We start from the raw sequence: 16,397 nt of genomic DNA, 5'->3' as shown, positions 1-16,397 counted from the left end.
ACATGCTCACTTGTACACAATATGTAATTACACTGTAAAGTATTGTTTGTAATTTTTTTTTGTTTTTGAGAGAGGGAGAGAGGGTACAAGTGAGGGAGAGTCCGAGAGAGAGGGAGAGAGAGAGAAGCGGGGCCCACCTGTAGTGGGGCCTGAGCTCACCCGATGCCAGACTTGAACTCATGAATTGTGAGATCATGTCCAAAGTCAAGTCAGATGGTTAACTGACTGAGCCATCCAGGTGCCCAGTAATATTATTGTTAAAAGTAGGAAATAAATAGACGAAGGGGTGTGTGAGATACAGGCTTCCAGTTATGGAATGTGTAGGTTATGGGGATGAAAAATACAGCATAAGAAATACAGTTAGTGGTATTGTAACATTGTCAACTATACTCTAATAAAAAAATAGGAAACAACCTAATTCTCATCTCCAGTAGAGTGATGAATAAATTAGGAGTACTATATATTCATAATCTGGAGTAGTGTACAGCTCTGAAAATAAATGATCTAGAGCTAAATCTGTCAACATGGACAAATCTCAGATCTAATATGTTAAGCAGATAAACCCCACAAAATTATAAAAGGATATGCTAAATAAATACTTTCCCAAAAGATTGCCTCTTAAGTAACCACAAATAAGCCATAATATTTATAGGCTCAGTTAACCATTAGTATCATTGATAATAATTAGGGGATTTTCAGCCATAATTCAGGCCAGAAGCTTAGTATGTGGCCAATTTGTGTTAAAGGCCCTAGAAAGTCTCTGGATCACAAAGGGTTAAAGCACAAATGATCTTAATTTTACTATGTTTATGTATTAGTTATCTATTGTTGCTTAACACATTGCCATAAAGTTATCACACATACTGTCTCAGTTTCTTTGGGTTAGGAGTTTGGCATGGCTTAACTGGGCCCTCTGCTTCCTGTCTCACAAGGCTTTAATTGAGATGTTAGGTCTGGTTTCTCATCAGAGGCTTGACTGGGGATGGATCTCCTTTCATTTTCTGTCAGGTTGTTGGCAGAATTTATATCATTGCAGTTTTAGTAACATGCACTCATATTATCACATACACACTATTCACACACATCCTATCCTTTTGGCCACATTCCGCCTATTAGAAATAAAGCCCAGGCCCTACCCAGACTCAAGGGAGGAGAGGAGAGGATTACACAAATATGTAATACCAGGAGGTGAGGATCATGGGTCACTTTAAAGCCTGCTGCCACTTTTTGATTTTATTTCATTTCTGCTCTTCCCTCTCTCCCTTTATCTCTAGTAATATCCCCTCTCTCCACCCCAAAAGTTAAAAAGAAACAAAACCAAAACCAACCAGTGTGATTTGTGGTTCTTTTTTCTTGTAGTGGGCTTAAAATTGAATTCAGTGGATCCGACAATGAGCATTGATCTTAAATACTTGGGAGTACAGCTGCCTTTGGCTCCAGCCACTAGCTTTCCTTTCTGGAACCTTACAGGAACCAACCCTGCTTCTCCTGGTGAGTGTGTAACATTCGTAAAGTCAACGTTTGATATAAATAAAAAACTACCTTTGTTTAGAGACATGTAAGATGCTATTCTTTTTTTTTAATTATTATTAATGTTTGTTTATTTTGAGAGAGAGAGTGTGTGCACCTCTAGGATGATATTCTAAATCTTTTACCTAGTGGCGTAGTCTTAATGGTTTATACATTTCAGATTAAGTCTTAGTGAATAATTCGGGGCACCTGGGTGGCTCAGTTGGTTAAGCATCCAACTCGATTTCAGCTCAAGTGATATCACTGTTCGTGAGTTCAAGACCCACATTGCAGAGCCTGCTTGAGATTCTCTCTCTCCTCTGTCTCTGCCTCTACTGCACTTACACTTTTTCTCTCAAAATAAATTTAAAAATAGCCTTAGTAACTAATTAGATATTAAATATTGGTTGGTTTGAATTTTGGTCATTTTTTTTTTTTTTTACTTTTTCTTTTATAGATGCTGGATTTCCCTTTGTTTCTAGGACAGGGAAGACCAATGACTTCACCAAAATCAAGGGATGGAGAGGAAAGTTCCATAGTGCTTCTGCATCTAGGAATGAAGGTAATCAGCTTTTTAAAAAAATTGCAAATATGTTCTGAAACATGTGGCCAAAGCATTGTGTTAAAAGTTAAGTCATGGTTGTTTTTTGTCCTCTCTTCTTTACATGCTTCAGATAAACTGAAAATAATTGTCTTGCTGATTTCTGTTCCTTCCCATGTTCCATATCCCTAGCCATGTCAGGCTTAAATAATCCCTGTACCCTTTTTAAATTGCATTTCTTTTCTGTAACTCCTGCAGTTCTGGTAAGTGTCATTCTCAAGTATTATTTCATAACTGTGTACTTAAGAGCTGTAGAGTGATTCCTTAAAACATTACATTTCCAAGTAAACTTCTAATCCAAACATTTCGACTATATGCGTATTGATCTTTTTTAGTGCTTTTCCCACTGCTCTTACTTGCAGTTTACATTCTAACCAGATAAATTTACCCTGTGTCCAAAATAGTTTTCTCATCTTTGAATTCTTGTACATTGTTACAATAATATAATGCTTGTCTGTCTACTACACTTGCAGGTACTGCAATCTGTTAATCTGTTAATCTCTTGGTGTTCTGTTGAGGTTTGATTTACATACATTTTTTGCTCTTATGTTTTTACTTAAGTGTGGTTTCTCTCAAGGTTATAAGTTGTCAAAGGTTGTAGACTCTTTCAGTTAATTATTACTATTGTTAGCACTTCACAAAAATTAATGATAAATATATGTAATGAGGTAATTTTAGGTAACAGATTTTAATGTAATTAATGTATGATTCAATCTCTTCACTTGGTTTTATATTTTTTTCTTCCTTCTAAGGAGGGATAGTTTGGAAGATTCAGTGGCTTGTAACTTAATGCTCTCAGCCTTTTTAAGTGTATTTTCCTAGAGATCTAAAGATTGGCCCTATTTTAAAGTATCTACATCTCTTTATTTCTAGGTGGAAATTCAGAGGGTCCCCTGAAAAACCGTTCTGCTTTCTGCAGTGATAAGCTTGATGAGTACTTGGAAAATGAAGGCAAGCTGATGGAAACAAGCATGGGTTTCTCTTCTAATGCTCCCACATCTCCTGTGGTATACCAGCTTCCCACCAAGAGTACCAGCTATGTACGAACACTTGACAGTGTACTAAAGAAGCAATCTACCGTTTCCCCTTCTACCTCCTATTCTTTGAAGCCTCATTCTTTGCCCCCTGCCTCTCGAAAGACAAAGTCTCAAAACAAACAGGCAACTCTCAGTGGCCGAACTAAATCATCTTATAAATCCATTTTACCATACCCTGTTTCACCAAAGCAGAAACATGCTCATATGATTCCAGGAGATAAGGCTGCCAAGAATTCTTCAAGTACTATCTCAGAAAATCAGGTGAATAACTTTGTTGTGCCAACTTTAGATGAAAATACATTTCCAAAGCAGATTAGTTTGCGGCAGGCCCATCAGCAGCAGCAGCAGCAGCAACAGGGAACTCGCCCTGCAGGCTTGTCTAAATCTCAAGTGAAGCTAATGGACCTGGAAGACTGTGCACTTTGGGAAGGAAAACCAAGGACCTATATCACTGAAGAGCGAGCAGATGTATCCTTAACAACTCTACTTACTGCTCAAGTAAGTATCTCTTGTTTCCCAGAAGCATATTAGTTTATGGTTGGAAAAATTAGGTTAGTGTGGGGCACTGGGGCTGGGCTTTATGGCAGGAGGATCAGCATTTAGTTACCTTAGTGATAAATAAGGAGATTCTGTTGTCTTCCATATTTGTTATTCTTTCTAACTAGACACCCCAGTGTAGATCCCCTCCTGCCAGTAGAGGGAGACAGTACATTTGTGGTTTTGGATGATGTGTCTCTCCTATATAAAGTCATCTGGCCATTCTGAAAGTCTCTAATTTCATATTCTAGCATGTGGGCAAGTACAGTTGCTTATTGTATTAAAACAGCTTTGAAAGTTCTCCTTAAAACATACTACATTTCAGAAAATTAAAAAATACTATAAACCTATGGAGAAAAAGCTTTTATAAAAGTTTTATAAAATTTTATATTAAGACTTTTTCACTTATTATCGATTCACTTATTTTAGAAGCCTCTGGTGTGTGTGAAATGGTACAATAGCAAGTGACTATTTTTTTGTCATGAAATTTGTGTACCTTACCTTTCATTTTTAAATTCTGTGACTAAATTCCTGACCTGAAGATGTTGGGATTGAATACACAATGTGCCCTTTATTATTAATCATTTTTAAAGACAGTTGTGCACATGTTATTCTATCCATTTTTGATTAGTTACTAAAAAGCACATGTCAGCAAACTATTTCCTTAAAGGGCCAGGGAGTAAATATTTTAGGTTTTGTAGGCCATACACACTCTGTTGCAGTTACTTGACTCTGTGCTGCTGTTATGCTGTAAACATGATGTGTTTCAGTGAAACTTTATTGATGAAACAGGCCAGATTTGCCTGTGGGTCTTGTCCACCTCTGCCTTAGAATATTATGTGTAATTTCTATTGAGAATAAATTCATCATTGTTGCTATTTTGGCTCATAATTAATTAAAATATTCTCTTGTCTCTGCTATGCATTAAAATGGGAGATTGTACGCAGTCCATGAGTTCGAGCCCTGCGTCGGGCTCTGTGCTGACAGCTCAGAGCCTGGAGCCTGTTTCGGATTCTGTGTCTCCCTCTCTCTCTGCCCCTCCCCTGTTCATGCTGTGTCTCTCTCTGTCTCAAAAATAAATAAACGTTAAAAAAAAATTTTTTTTTAAATGAGAGATTGTTCAGAGTCCTGGTTACATTCATGTTTTGTCCTTTAAATCTACTGCTAATCTTGTGCCATTAATACTGAGTATTCAGAGTCTGAAAAGACAGACCAATATATGACTTGTAAGCTGTTGGTGGTATGGGAGCATGATTTAATCAGTTTACAATTTTCTGTTTTAACTTTAGGCATCTCTCAAAACTAAACCCATCCACACAATCATAAGGAAACGAGCCCCTCCATGCAACAATGACTTCTGTCGATTGGGTTGCGTGTGTTCCAGTCTAGCTTTGGAGAAGCGCCAGCCTGCTCACTGCCGCCGACCAGACTGCATGTTCGGATGCACTTGTTTGAAAAGAAAAGTTGTACTTGTTAAAGGAGGATCCAAATCTAAACATTTCCAGAGGAAGGCTGCTCATCGTGATCCAGTATTTTATGATGCTTTGGGAGAGGAGCAAAGAGAAGAAAGAGAAGAGGGAGTCAGGGAGGAGGAAGAACAATTAAAAGAGAAAAAGAGGAGAAAGAAGCTGGAATACAGTGAGTATTAATTGAGAATTAAAACACTATAGTTTCATTTTTTAGAAAAGGTTGGTTATTTCAAATGATACTGTTACTTTAATCCTTTAATCTGTGATCTAGTAAGAATTTTGAGAAATTCTCATCCTTAAATGTTCTTTCTTTGTGACTTATATGATAACATAAACACACATGGACACAGACACACACCTTTCTTAAATATAATTTCTTAAATACAATTTTTCTTTTGTGGATAGGTTTTTTGTGCTAAATTTGAATCATTCTCTCATTTGGACTTCAGAATGCCTTTAAGTTTCACCCGTTATTGTGTTTCCCTTCTCTTCCCATGTTCTTTCAATATATAGGTGATCAGTATAATAACATAATTTTCTCTCCATTCCCCCCCACCCCAGCTTTTATTGAGGTATAATTGACAAGTACAATTGCATGTACTTAAAGTGTACAACATGAAAGTTTGCACATGTATACTTTGTGAGATGATTACCACAATGAAGTCAACTAACACATCTCATTATTTTCTAAAAGAAGAAATTTGCAAGAAGACTCTGGTCCTTGTTGGAGCTATTCACCATGTGATAGGAGTTTTGGGGATAGGAGAAGGGCATAATTGAGTTCTAAGCGTTACATACTATTTTGAAATGCTGATTTTTCCTTTTTCATAAAATATGTAGACCCACCAAGTTACATATTATACCATCCTTGATTTTTTCCTTCTGTATTTTTTTGTCCAAATATATTGAATATAGGTTTGCCATGTAATCGAAGATTTTTTTGCTTGCTTGCTTGTTTGTTTATTTATTTATTGGAGAGCATGAGTCGGGGAGGGGCAGAGAGGGGGTCAGAGGATCCGAAGTGGGCTCTGTGCTGAAAGGCTGACCCCAGTGAGCCTACTATGAGGCTTGAACTCTTGAACCACTAGATCATGAACCAAAGTCAGATGCTCAACTGACTGAGCCACCCAGGTGCCCCGAAGATTTTTTTGCTTCTTAGATAATTAGGGGACTGACACTCCCCTTTTTGGCAGTGTATATTTACATTTGCTATTGCTTGTCATATCAGTGTAAACGTCAATCACAGTGGATGTTTAATACTTGAGTATATGTTCCTCCAGGATTTTCTGTTAATACACTTGTGTGCATACATAGGGTCTTATAGAAATGAAACTACTGTGTATGTGGTATTATAACCTTTATAAATTTGCTATCATAAAGTTATGTTCTATTTTCTGTATCAACAAGTATAGATCTATATTAGAATTTTAGCTTTAATAGCTTCATATTATAGTCCTTATGTTTGGACATTTAGCCTTTTTGTATTTTATTGTAAACAGTACAGTGTTGAACATTCGTGTTCATGGTAGGCTATTGAAAGTGGAATTCCTGGGGCGCCTGGGTGGCTCAGTCGGTTAAGCGTCTGACTTCAGCTCAGGTCACGATCTCGTGGTCCGTGAGTTTGAGCCCCACGTCGGGCTCTGGGCTGATGGCTCAGAGCCTGGAGCCTGCTTCCGATTCTGTGTCTCCCTCTCTCTCTGTCTCAAAAATAAATAAACATTAAAAAAGTTAAAAAAAAAAAGTGGAATTCCTGTGACAGAGAACTTTAAAGATTTATAGATCTTTCTAGGGTTGTACCAAGAACACATTTACCATTAGTTGGATAGTGCCAATTTTTCCATACTCAACACTGGATTTTTCTCTAATGTTTATTTATTTTTTTGAGAGAAAGAGTGCCAGCAAGGGAGGGGCACACAGGGAGAAAAAGAATCCTAAGCAGGCTAGGCTCTGTGCTTGTCATCACAGAACCTGGTGTGGGGCTCGATCTCATGAAACGTGAGATGGGCCTGAACTGATAATCAAGAGTGAGACACTTAACTGACTGAGCCACCCAGGTGCCCCTAAGATTGATTTTCTTTTTCTTTTGTTTTAAATGTTTATTTGTTTTAGAGAGAGAGCACAAGCATGAGCAGGGGAGGGACGGGGGGGTGGGGGGGAGATACAGAATCCAAAGCAGGCACCAGGCTGTCCACACAGAGCCCAGCGTGGGGCTTGATCTCACAAACTGTGATATCATGACCTGAACTGAAGTTGGACGCTTAACTGACTGAGCCACCCAGGCATCCCCCTCAAATTGATTTTAAATCCTTCCTAGGCAAAGTGGTTTCCCTTTAAAAGGGTTTAGGATATCTTCTTTATTCTTTAAAAAAAAAAATTCTTCTTAATGTTTATTTTTGAGAGACAGAGAAAGAGTGTGAGCAGGCAAGGGACAGAGAGAGAGAGGGAGACACACAAATCTGAAGCAAGCTCCAGGCTCTGAACTGTCAGTGCAGAGCCCAACGTGGGGCTCGAACTCATGAACGGCAAGATCATGACCCTAGCTGAAGTTAGACATTTAACTTACTGAGCCACCCAGGCACCCCTTCTTTATTCTTTTTTTTTTTTTAATTTTTTTTTAACGTTTATTTATTTTTGAGACAGAGACAGAGCATGAACGGGGAGGGTCAGAGAGAGGGAGACACAGAATCCGAAACAGGCCCCAGGCTCTGAGCTGTCAGCACAGAGCCCGATGCGGGGCTGGAACTCATGGACCGCAAGATCATGACCCGAGCCGAAGTCGGCCGCCTAACCGACTGAGCCACCCAGGCGCCCCTCACCCCTTCTTTATTCTTAATGGTACAAATGTCAGAAAGATGCGTTTAGATAAAATCTTCTTAAAGTTATTACTGCCTGCTATTCAGTGGAATCTTTTAATCTGAAATTTCATGTCCTTTCGAGATACTTTTTTCCATCATTTGTTTGACTCTTTGCTTTCTCATTTTCTTCCTCTACAATTCCTCTAAATCATCCATAGTTGTTTTTTTTTTTTTTTTCCTTACCTGTCTTTTTTCAAAACAGACTGAAAAATTTCTTTGTCTTCTAGTTTTCCTGTATAATTTTGTTTGGCTTTGGTCTCAGTAACATTTTACCTCTAAGAACTCTTCCTTATTTCTATTCCTTTTTCATAACAGTCATAACAAAAGTACTTTCTCTCCTTTTCTCATCTTCCCTAACAGTACAAAAAAACTCATGGCTCCTAGAGCATAATAAGTCATGTTTCTTAATAATGTTCTATACCAATGGGAAAAACAAAAAATACTATGATAATTGGCTGGCTTTTGGAGTTTAATTAAGGTTAAGGATAAGACACAGGGCAAATGCATTAACCAAGAAATCAAACTAATAAATCCTACAGATAACACAGTTTTCATATTTATGTGGCTTCTGTAACTTACTCTTGTTATTTTGAAATGGAAAAGGGTTGCCGTAAGTGCAAAATGGGAGAAAACTCATTAAGGAGATATAGATAGAACTAAACTAATAATTCTATATTGTATTTCATTCTAAACCTTTTGAATCTTATTTTTATAAAGATCATTTAGGTATATGGAGGCAGTATCTTATTTAAACACTGAAATAGCAGTTAGAATAGCCTGGCACTGTTTATAAAATAGGCAGCAGAGACTAGAAGAAGACCCAAATGTAAATATTTTTCAGTTTACTAAATTATAGGTGACATTTTAAGCCAGTATGAAAGGATTTATTGTCAGTAGGTAGTGGTACAACTGGCTAGCCATATGGGGGAAAAAAAGATTCCCTAGTATAAATCTCCCATCAGATAATTGCAGATCATATTAACCTATTTTTAAGTCCATTTATTAATGTATTAGTATTTTTTTAATCTTGAAGATAAAGACATTCTAGCAACACTCTATATGAATGAGATCATATGGTATTTGTTTTTCTCTGACTTCTTTTGCTTAGCATTATACTCTCTAGCTCCATCTAGGAAATGGCAAGATTTCATTTTCTTATGGCTGAATAATATTCCATTGTGTATATATATATAGATACCACATCTTTACTCATCAGGACACTTGGGCTGCTTCCATAATTTGGCTGTTGTAAATAATGTTGCTGTAAATATAGGGGTGCATGTGTCCCTTTGTATAGTATTTTTGTATTTTTTGGGTAAATACCAGTAGTATGATTTCTGGATAATAGGGTAGTTCTATTTTTAACTTTTTGAGGAACCTCCATACTATTTTCCAGAGTGGCTGCACTAGTTTGCATCACCAACAGTGCAAGAAGGTTCCTTTTTTCCCCCCACATCATCTTCAACCCTTGTTTCTTGTGTTTTTGATTTTAGCCATTCTGACAGGTGTGAGGTGATATCTCATTGTAGTTTTGATAGCATTTCCCTGATGATGAGTGATGCTGAGCATCTTTTCATGGTCTGTGGGCCATCTGTATGTCTTCTCTGGAGAAATGTCTGTTCATGTCTTCTGCCCTTTCTTTAATTGGATTATTGGTTTTTGGGTGTTGAGTTGTATCAGTTCTTTATATATTTTGGATACTAACCCCTTTATTGGATAGGTCATCTGCAGGTATCTTCTCCCATTCAGTAAATTGCCTTTCAGTTTGCAGTGCAGAAATTTTTTTTTGAATTTTTTTTTCAACGTTTATTTATTTTTGGGACAGAGAGAGACAGAGCATGAACGGGGGAGGGGCAGAGAGAGAGGGAGACACAGAATTGGAAACAGGCTCCAGGCTCTGAGCCATCAGCCCAGAGCCTGACGCGGGGCTCGAACTCACAGACCGCGAGATCGTGACCTGGCTGAAGTCGGATGCTTAACCGACTGCGCCACCCAGGTGCCCCCAGAAATTTTTTATTGTACTTTTATTTTTACATTTGAAAAATTTTTTTTTTAATGTTTATTTATTTTTGAGATAGAGAGAGACAGAGCATGAATGGGGGAGGGTCAGGGAGAGAGGGAGACACAGAATCTGAAGCAGGCTCCAGGCTCTGAGCTGTCAGCACAGATCCCAACGCGGGGCTCAAACTCCGGGACTGCGAGATCATGACCTGAGCTGAAGTCGGATGCCCAACCGACTGAGTCACCCAGGTGCCCCACTGTATTTTTATTTTTAAAAAATATTTATTTTGAGAGAAAGAGAATGTGAGCAAGATAGGGGCAGAGAGAGGGAGAGCAAGAATCCCATGCAGGCTCCACACTTAGCAGAGAGATTGCCATGGGGCTCTGTCTTCACGACCACAAGATTATGACCTGAGCCAAAATCATAAGTTGGTTGCTCAACGAACTGAGCCACCCAGATGCCTGCAGAAACTTATTTTGATGTAGTCCCAGTAGTTTACTTTGTGTTATTTCCCTTGCCTCAAGAGACATATATAGAAAAGTTTTGCGACAGCTGATAATTACTGCTTTTATTGTCTTCAAGGATTTTTATGGTTTTAGGTCTTAACATTTAGGTCTTTAATCCATTTTGAGTTTACTTTTGTTTGTGATGTAGTTTAGGAAAGTGGTCCAGTTTCATTCTTTGACATGTAGCTGTCTATATGTTTTTATGTCAGCACCATACTTTATTAATTACTACTGCTTTGTAGTATAACTTGAAATCTGGAATTATGATATATCTAGTTTGGTTTTTTTTTCTTTTTTTTTTTTAATTAAAATTTTTTTCTTTTTCTTTTCTTTTTTATTTTTTAAAATTTACATCCAAATTAGCATATAGTGCAACAATGATTTCAGGAGTAGATTCCTTAATGCCACTTACTCGTTTAGCCCATCCCCCCTCCCACAACCCCTCCAGTAACCCTCAGTTTGTTCTCCACGTTTATGAGTCTCTTCTGTTTTGTCTCCCTCCCTGTTTTTATATTATTTTTGTTTCCCTTCCCTATGTTCATCTGTTTTGTTTCTTAAAGTCCTCATATGAGTGAAGTCATGATTTTTATCTTTCTCTAATTTCACTTAGCATAATACCCTCCAGTTCCATCCACATAGTTGCAAACGGCAAGATTTCATTCTTTTTGATTGCCTAGTAATACTCCATTGTATATGTATATACCACATCTTCTTTATCTGTTCATCCATTGATGGACATTTGGGCTCTTCCCATATTTTGGCTATTGTTGATAGTGCTGCTATCAACATGGGGGTGCATGTGTCCCTTCGAAACAGCACACCTGTGTCCTGTGGATAAATGCCTAGTAGTGTAATTGCTGAGTCATAGGGTAGTTCTATTTTTAGTTTTTTGAGGAACCTCCATGCTGTTTTCCAGAGTGGCTGCACCAGCTTGCATTCCCACTTAATTAAAAAATTTTTAATGTTGGGGCGCCTGGGTGGCGCAGTCAGTTAAGTGTCCGACTTCAGCCAGGTCACGATCTCGCGGTCCGGGAGTTCGAGCCCCGCGTCAGGCTCTGGGCTGATGGCTCAGAGCCTGGAGCCTGTTTCCGATTCTGTATCTCCCTCTCTCTCTGCCCCTCCCCTGTTCATGCTCTGTCTCTCTCTGTCCCCAAAATAAATAAACGTTGAAAAAAAAAATTAAAAAAAATTTTTTTAATGTTTATTTATTTATTTTGAGAGAGTGTGTGGGAACTGGGGGCAGGGGCAGAGAGAGAGAGAGAGAGAGAGAGAATGAATGAATTCCAAGCAGGCTCTGTGTGCCATTGTAGAGGCCAATGTGGGGCTCTAAGTCAGGAACTGTGAGATCCATGACCTGAGCTGAAATCAAGAGTTAGATGCTTTCACCTCTTTGGTTAAGTTTATTCCTAGATATTGCATTGTTTTTGGTGCAAATGTAAATGGATTTGTTGTCTGTCTTTTTTTAAAAAATGTTTTATTTATTTCTGAGAGAGCCCAAGCAGGGGAGGGGCTGAGAGAGAGACAGGGACAGAGGATCTGAAGCAGGTTCTGTGCTGACAGCAACGAGCCTGATATGGGGCTCGAACTCACAAACCACGAGATCATGACTTGAGCCAAAATCACACTTTCAACTGACTGAGCCACCCGGGTGCCCCTGGATTCCTCTTCTTAATTTCACTTTCTGCTGCTTCATTAGTATTATATAGGAATGCAACAGTTTTCTCTACATTGGTTTTGTATTTTGTGACTTGATTAAAATCACTTATTCTAGTAATTTTTTGATGAAGTCCTTTGGTTTTTTTATATATAGTATCATGTCGTCTGCATATAGTGAAACTTTTATTTTTTCTTTACCAATTTGACTGCCTTTTCTTTCTTTCTTTTTCTTTCTTTCTTTCTTTCTTTCTTTCTTTCTTTCTTTCTTTCTTTCTTTCTTTTTTTCTTTATTCTTGAGAGAGAGGGTGTGAGCAGGGGAGGAGCATAGAGAGAGGGAGACACAGAATCGGAAGCAGGTTCCAGGCTCGTCAGCACAGAGCGTGATGTGGGGCTCAAACTTAGAAACTGCGAGTTCATGACGTGTTTCACGGCTCATGACGTGAGCCGAAGTCGGACACTCAACTGACTGAGCCACCCAGGCGTCCAGACTGCCTTTTATTTCTAAAAAAATTTTTTTAATGTTTATTTTTGAGAGAGAGAGAGAGAGAGACCAAGTGTGAGTGGGGAAGAGGCAGAGAGAGAGGGAGACACAGAATCTAAGCAGGCTTCATTCAGTATTTGAGCTGTCAGCTCAGAGCCTGATGCAGGGCTTGAACCCATGAACCTGAGATCATGACCCGAGCCAAAGTTGAACGCTTAACCAACTGAGCCACCCAGGTGCCCCAGCGGCCTTTTATTTCTTTATTTTACTTAATTGCTGTGGCTAAGACTAGGACTTCTAGCACCAAGTTGAATAAAAGTGGTGAGAGTGGACCTCCTTGTCTTGTTCATCACCTAAGGGGAAACGGTCTCAATTTTCCACCATTGAGTATGATATTGGCTGTGGGTTTTTCATATAAGGCCTCTATTATGAGATATGTTCCCCCTAGATGTACTTTGCTGTGAGTTTTTGTCATGAATAGATGTTGTACTTTGTGAAATGTTTTTTCTGCATCTTTTGAAATGATCATAATGGTTTTCATCCTTTGTCTTATTGATGTGATGTATCATGTTGATTGGTTTGCAAATATTGAACCACCTTTGCATCCTGGGAATAAATTCCCACGTGACCGTGGTTTATGTTTGTTTTCAATATATCATCTGATTCTGTTTGTTAATACTTTGTTGAGGATTTTTGCAACTGTGTTCATGAGACAGATTGGCCTGTAGTTCTTTTTTCTGTGGTATCTTTATCTGGTTTTAGTATCAGGGTGGTAATTGACTTCATAGAATGAATTTGGAAGTTTTCCTTTCTCTTATATTTTTTGGAATAGTTTGAAAAGAATTAGCATTAAGTCTTTAAACATTTGGTAGAATTAGCCAGTGAAGTTATCTGGTCCTGAATTTTAGTTTTTTGGGAGTATTTTGATTACTGATTGACTTTCATTGCAGTTAACTGGGCTTTTAAAATTTTCTATTTCTTTCTGGTTTAGTTTTGGTAGGTTACACGTTTCTAGGAATTTATCCATTTCTTATAAGTTGTCCCATTTGTTGTCAAGTAAGTTTTCATAATATTCTGATACAGTTGTTTGTATTTTTGTGGTGTTGATTGTTATTTATCCCCTTTAATCAGTAGTTTTGCTTATTTGGGTCATTTTTTAATTTTTTTATTTTTTAAATGAGTCTTGCTAGAGGTTTATGAGTTTTGTTGATCTTTTCAGAGTCAGGTCTTGGCTTCATTGGTCTGTTCTTTTGTTTTTGTTTTTTTTTTTTTTGAGTTACTTTGTCATTTATTTTCTGCTCTATTCTTTCTTATTTCCTTCCTTTTGCTAGGTTGGGTTTTATATGTTGTTCTTTTTCTAGCTCCTCTAGGTGTAAAAGTTAGATTGTTTGAGATTTTTCTTCTTGAGGTAGACCCGTGTTCCTATAAACTTCCCTCTTAGAACTGCTTTTGGTATACATTCCAGATTTTGGACCACACTGTTACACTGGATGTTTGAATTATTTTGAAAACCTGATTCGGGTGGGGATCTGGTGAATGTTCAACTTAGAGCTCTCAGCCAACAAAATTATAAATCAAGTCTGTGCTTAAAGATATTTTATGGGGCGCCTGGGTGGCTCAGTTGGTTGAGTGTCCGAACTTTGGCTCAGGTCATGATCTCAACGGTTTGCGAATTTGAGCCCCACATCGGGCTCTGTGCTGATAGCTCAGAGCCTGGAGCTTGCTTCAGATTCTGTCTCCCTTTCTCTTTCTCTGCCCCTCCCCTGCTCATGCTCTGTCTCTAAGAAGTAATAAATAATGTTAAAAAACAAAACAAAGATATATTAAAACATATAATGATGCATGAGGTTGGCTTCTTAGAAACTTCTTGGAATTTCTTGAAGTTGTGCTCTGGAAAATGAAAAAGAAATTCAAGAAGCAGGAGATGACCTTTAGTGAAGAATGGACCCCGTCTAAGATGGGAAAAATGATCTTAGGATGACAACTACATAGCAAGACAAGGAAGCAACTAGTCTGATATAAAGTGGAAAATAATAAGATGCTGAGAAAACTATCTTTAAGGAGGTAATTGATTATTTTAAGAAATAACATGGTTAAGGCATGCCTGGGTGTTTCCATTGGTTAACTGTCCAACTCTTGATATTGGCTCAGGTCAAGATCTCATGATTCAGGAGATTGAGCCTGAAGTTGGGCTCTGTGCTGACAGCATGGAGCCTGCTTGGGATTCTCTTTCTCCCTCTCTATCTCTCTGCCCTGCCCTGCTTGCACTCTCTCTCAAAATAAAAAATAACTTGGATAATTCATTGTTAGGTGAAGGTCATGCAAATGATTTAACTTTTGAAAATAAACAGTATAGTTCATCATTACCATAACATACTTAAAAAAAAAAAAAGATGTTATCATTTCAGTAGATATTTTAAGGAAACACAATTAACACTGGAAGTTAAAGTTTGTATAGGAAAATTATGGTTCCACTATAAATCAGTAATTTTTTTTCTTTTTAAGTTTATTTCTTTTTGAGAGAATGAGAGCATGTGCACACCAGTGGCAGGGGAGGGGCAGAGAGGGAGGGAGAGAGAGAAGCATAAGCAGGCTGCACACTCACAGGGCTCTATCTCACAAACCATGAGATCATCACCTAAGTTGAAATCAAGAGTCAGTCACTTAATGGACTGAGCCACTCAGACTCCCCTAAATCAGTATATTTTTTGGTAGAATTTTGAGCAGTCTGGAAGGATAGAGGAAAACGGAATCTGTTCATCTGGATCAGGTGAAAAAATTTGGTAATATAGAAGTACATTTCCTCCGCTAAGGGATCAGTCACATTAGTTGACTCTGCAAGGATTAATCACATAAGGCATACTTTTGTAAGCTAATTGATTTTTTTGTTTGTTTTTAGAATTGATATAAATGAATATCTAAAAGTCTAAATACAGTTTTAGAACAGAAATTAGCAATATAAAGTAAAAGTGTAGCAGACACAAGTTGAGAGTTTTAGGAAGCTAATTTCCTTATCTTTCATCACACTGAGTCTTTAGCTACTGCTAAATCATGAAGTTGAGGACAAAATGTTTAATTTAGGATTACTGAAATAACCACCAAAACGGAACACAAATGTAAAAGTAATCACTTGTAGGGATGTGACACTGGGTATGGTGTAAGACTTGTTTTTCATTTTTGTTTTCTTTTGTACAGTTTGAGATTTTTCATGTTTATGTATTCATTCTGTAGCTAATGTATAAGTTAAAAGTTAATATTTACAATGCATGAAATTGAGGCATTTAATAATACATTTTTTCCCCTTGTAGTAGACTTAAAGATTTTCTGCTAATATTGGTCCACTAATCCATTGGTGTGAACAGAGGGAAATTACCATTATTAAACAGTCTTTATGCAGAGCACTTGATAGGGTTTATATCATTTAAATCTTGGAACCTTTTATAAGAAGGTTTTTTCCATTTTATAGATAAACTAATTGAGTGCTTAGGGAATTTATGTAACTCCTTCCCCAAGGTCACCTTGGTTTTAAGGGAGTGGTAGAGATTTGAACCCAAGTTTATCTGACTTAAAAGTCTTCATGTTATTTTCCTACTGTATGCAGTATGACTTTTGAAATTTGGCCTTCACTTGATTATCATATATTTATGCTTTTGTTTGGTCAAAAAATGCTGATGATGTGAAGGTACTGTGCTTAGTTAGCTACTGTGGGTGGTACCAAGAGAAAGGATAAAACATGGCATTCCT

At 37.7% G+C, this 16,397-nt stretch overlaps 1 protein-coding gene across 19 annotated transcripts in view; it reads left to right on the top strand.

The window, feature by feature from the left end:
• MGA (MAX dimerization protein MGA) overlaps window positions 1–16,397 on the top strand; it is a 170,331-nt gene that overhangs the window by 110,587 nt on the left and 43,347 nt on the right. For all 19 annotated transcript variants that reach the window (XM_047864126.1, XM_047864124.1, XM_047864136.1 and 16 more), the window contains exons 6-9: window positions 1,360–1,491; window positions 1,967–2,071; window positions 2,984–3,645; window positions 4,974–5,322. In XM_047864126.1, the coding sequence (XP_047720082.1) occupies window positions 1,360–1,491; window positions 1,967–2,071; window positions 2,984–3,645; window positions 4,974–5,322 (1,248 nt within the window). The remainder of the gene's footprint in view (window positions 1–1,359; window positions 1,492–1,966; window positions 2,072–2,983; window positions 3,646–4,973; window positions 5,323–16,397) is intronic.

This window comes from Prionailurus viverrinus, chromosome B3 (assembly GCF_022837055.1).
Source record: "Prionailurus viverrinus isolate Anna chromosome B3, UM_Priviv_1.0, whole genome shotgun sequence".
Classification (NCBI taxonomy): domain Eukaryota; kingdom Metazoa; phylum Chordata; class Mammalia; order Carnivora; family Felidae; genus Prionailurus; species Prionailurus viverrinus.
Note: the sequence above shows the minus strand (reverse complement) of the source record. Positions and strands in the feature narration are given on the sequence as shown.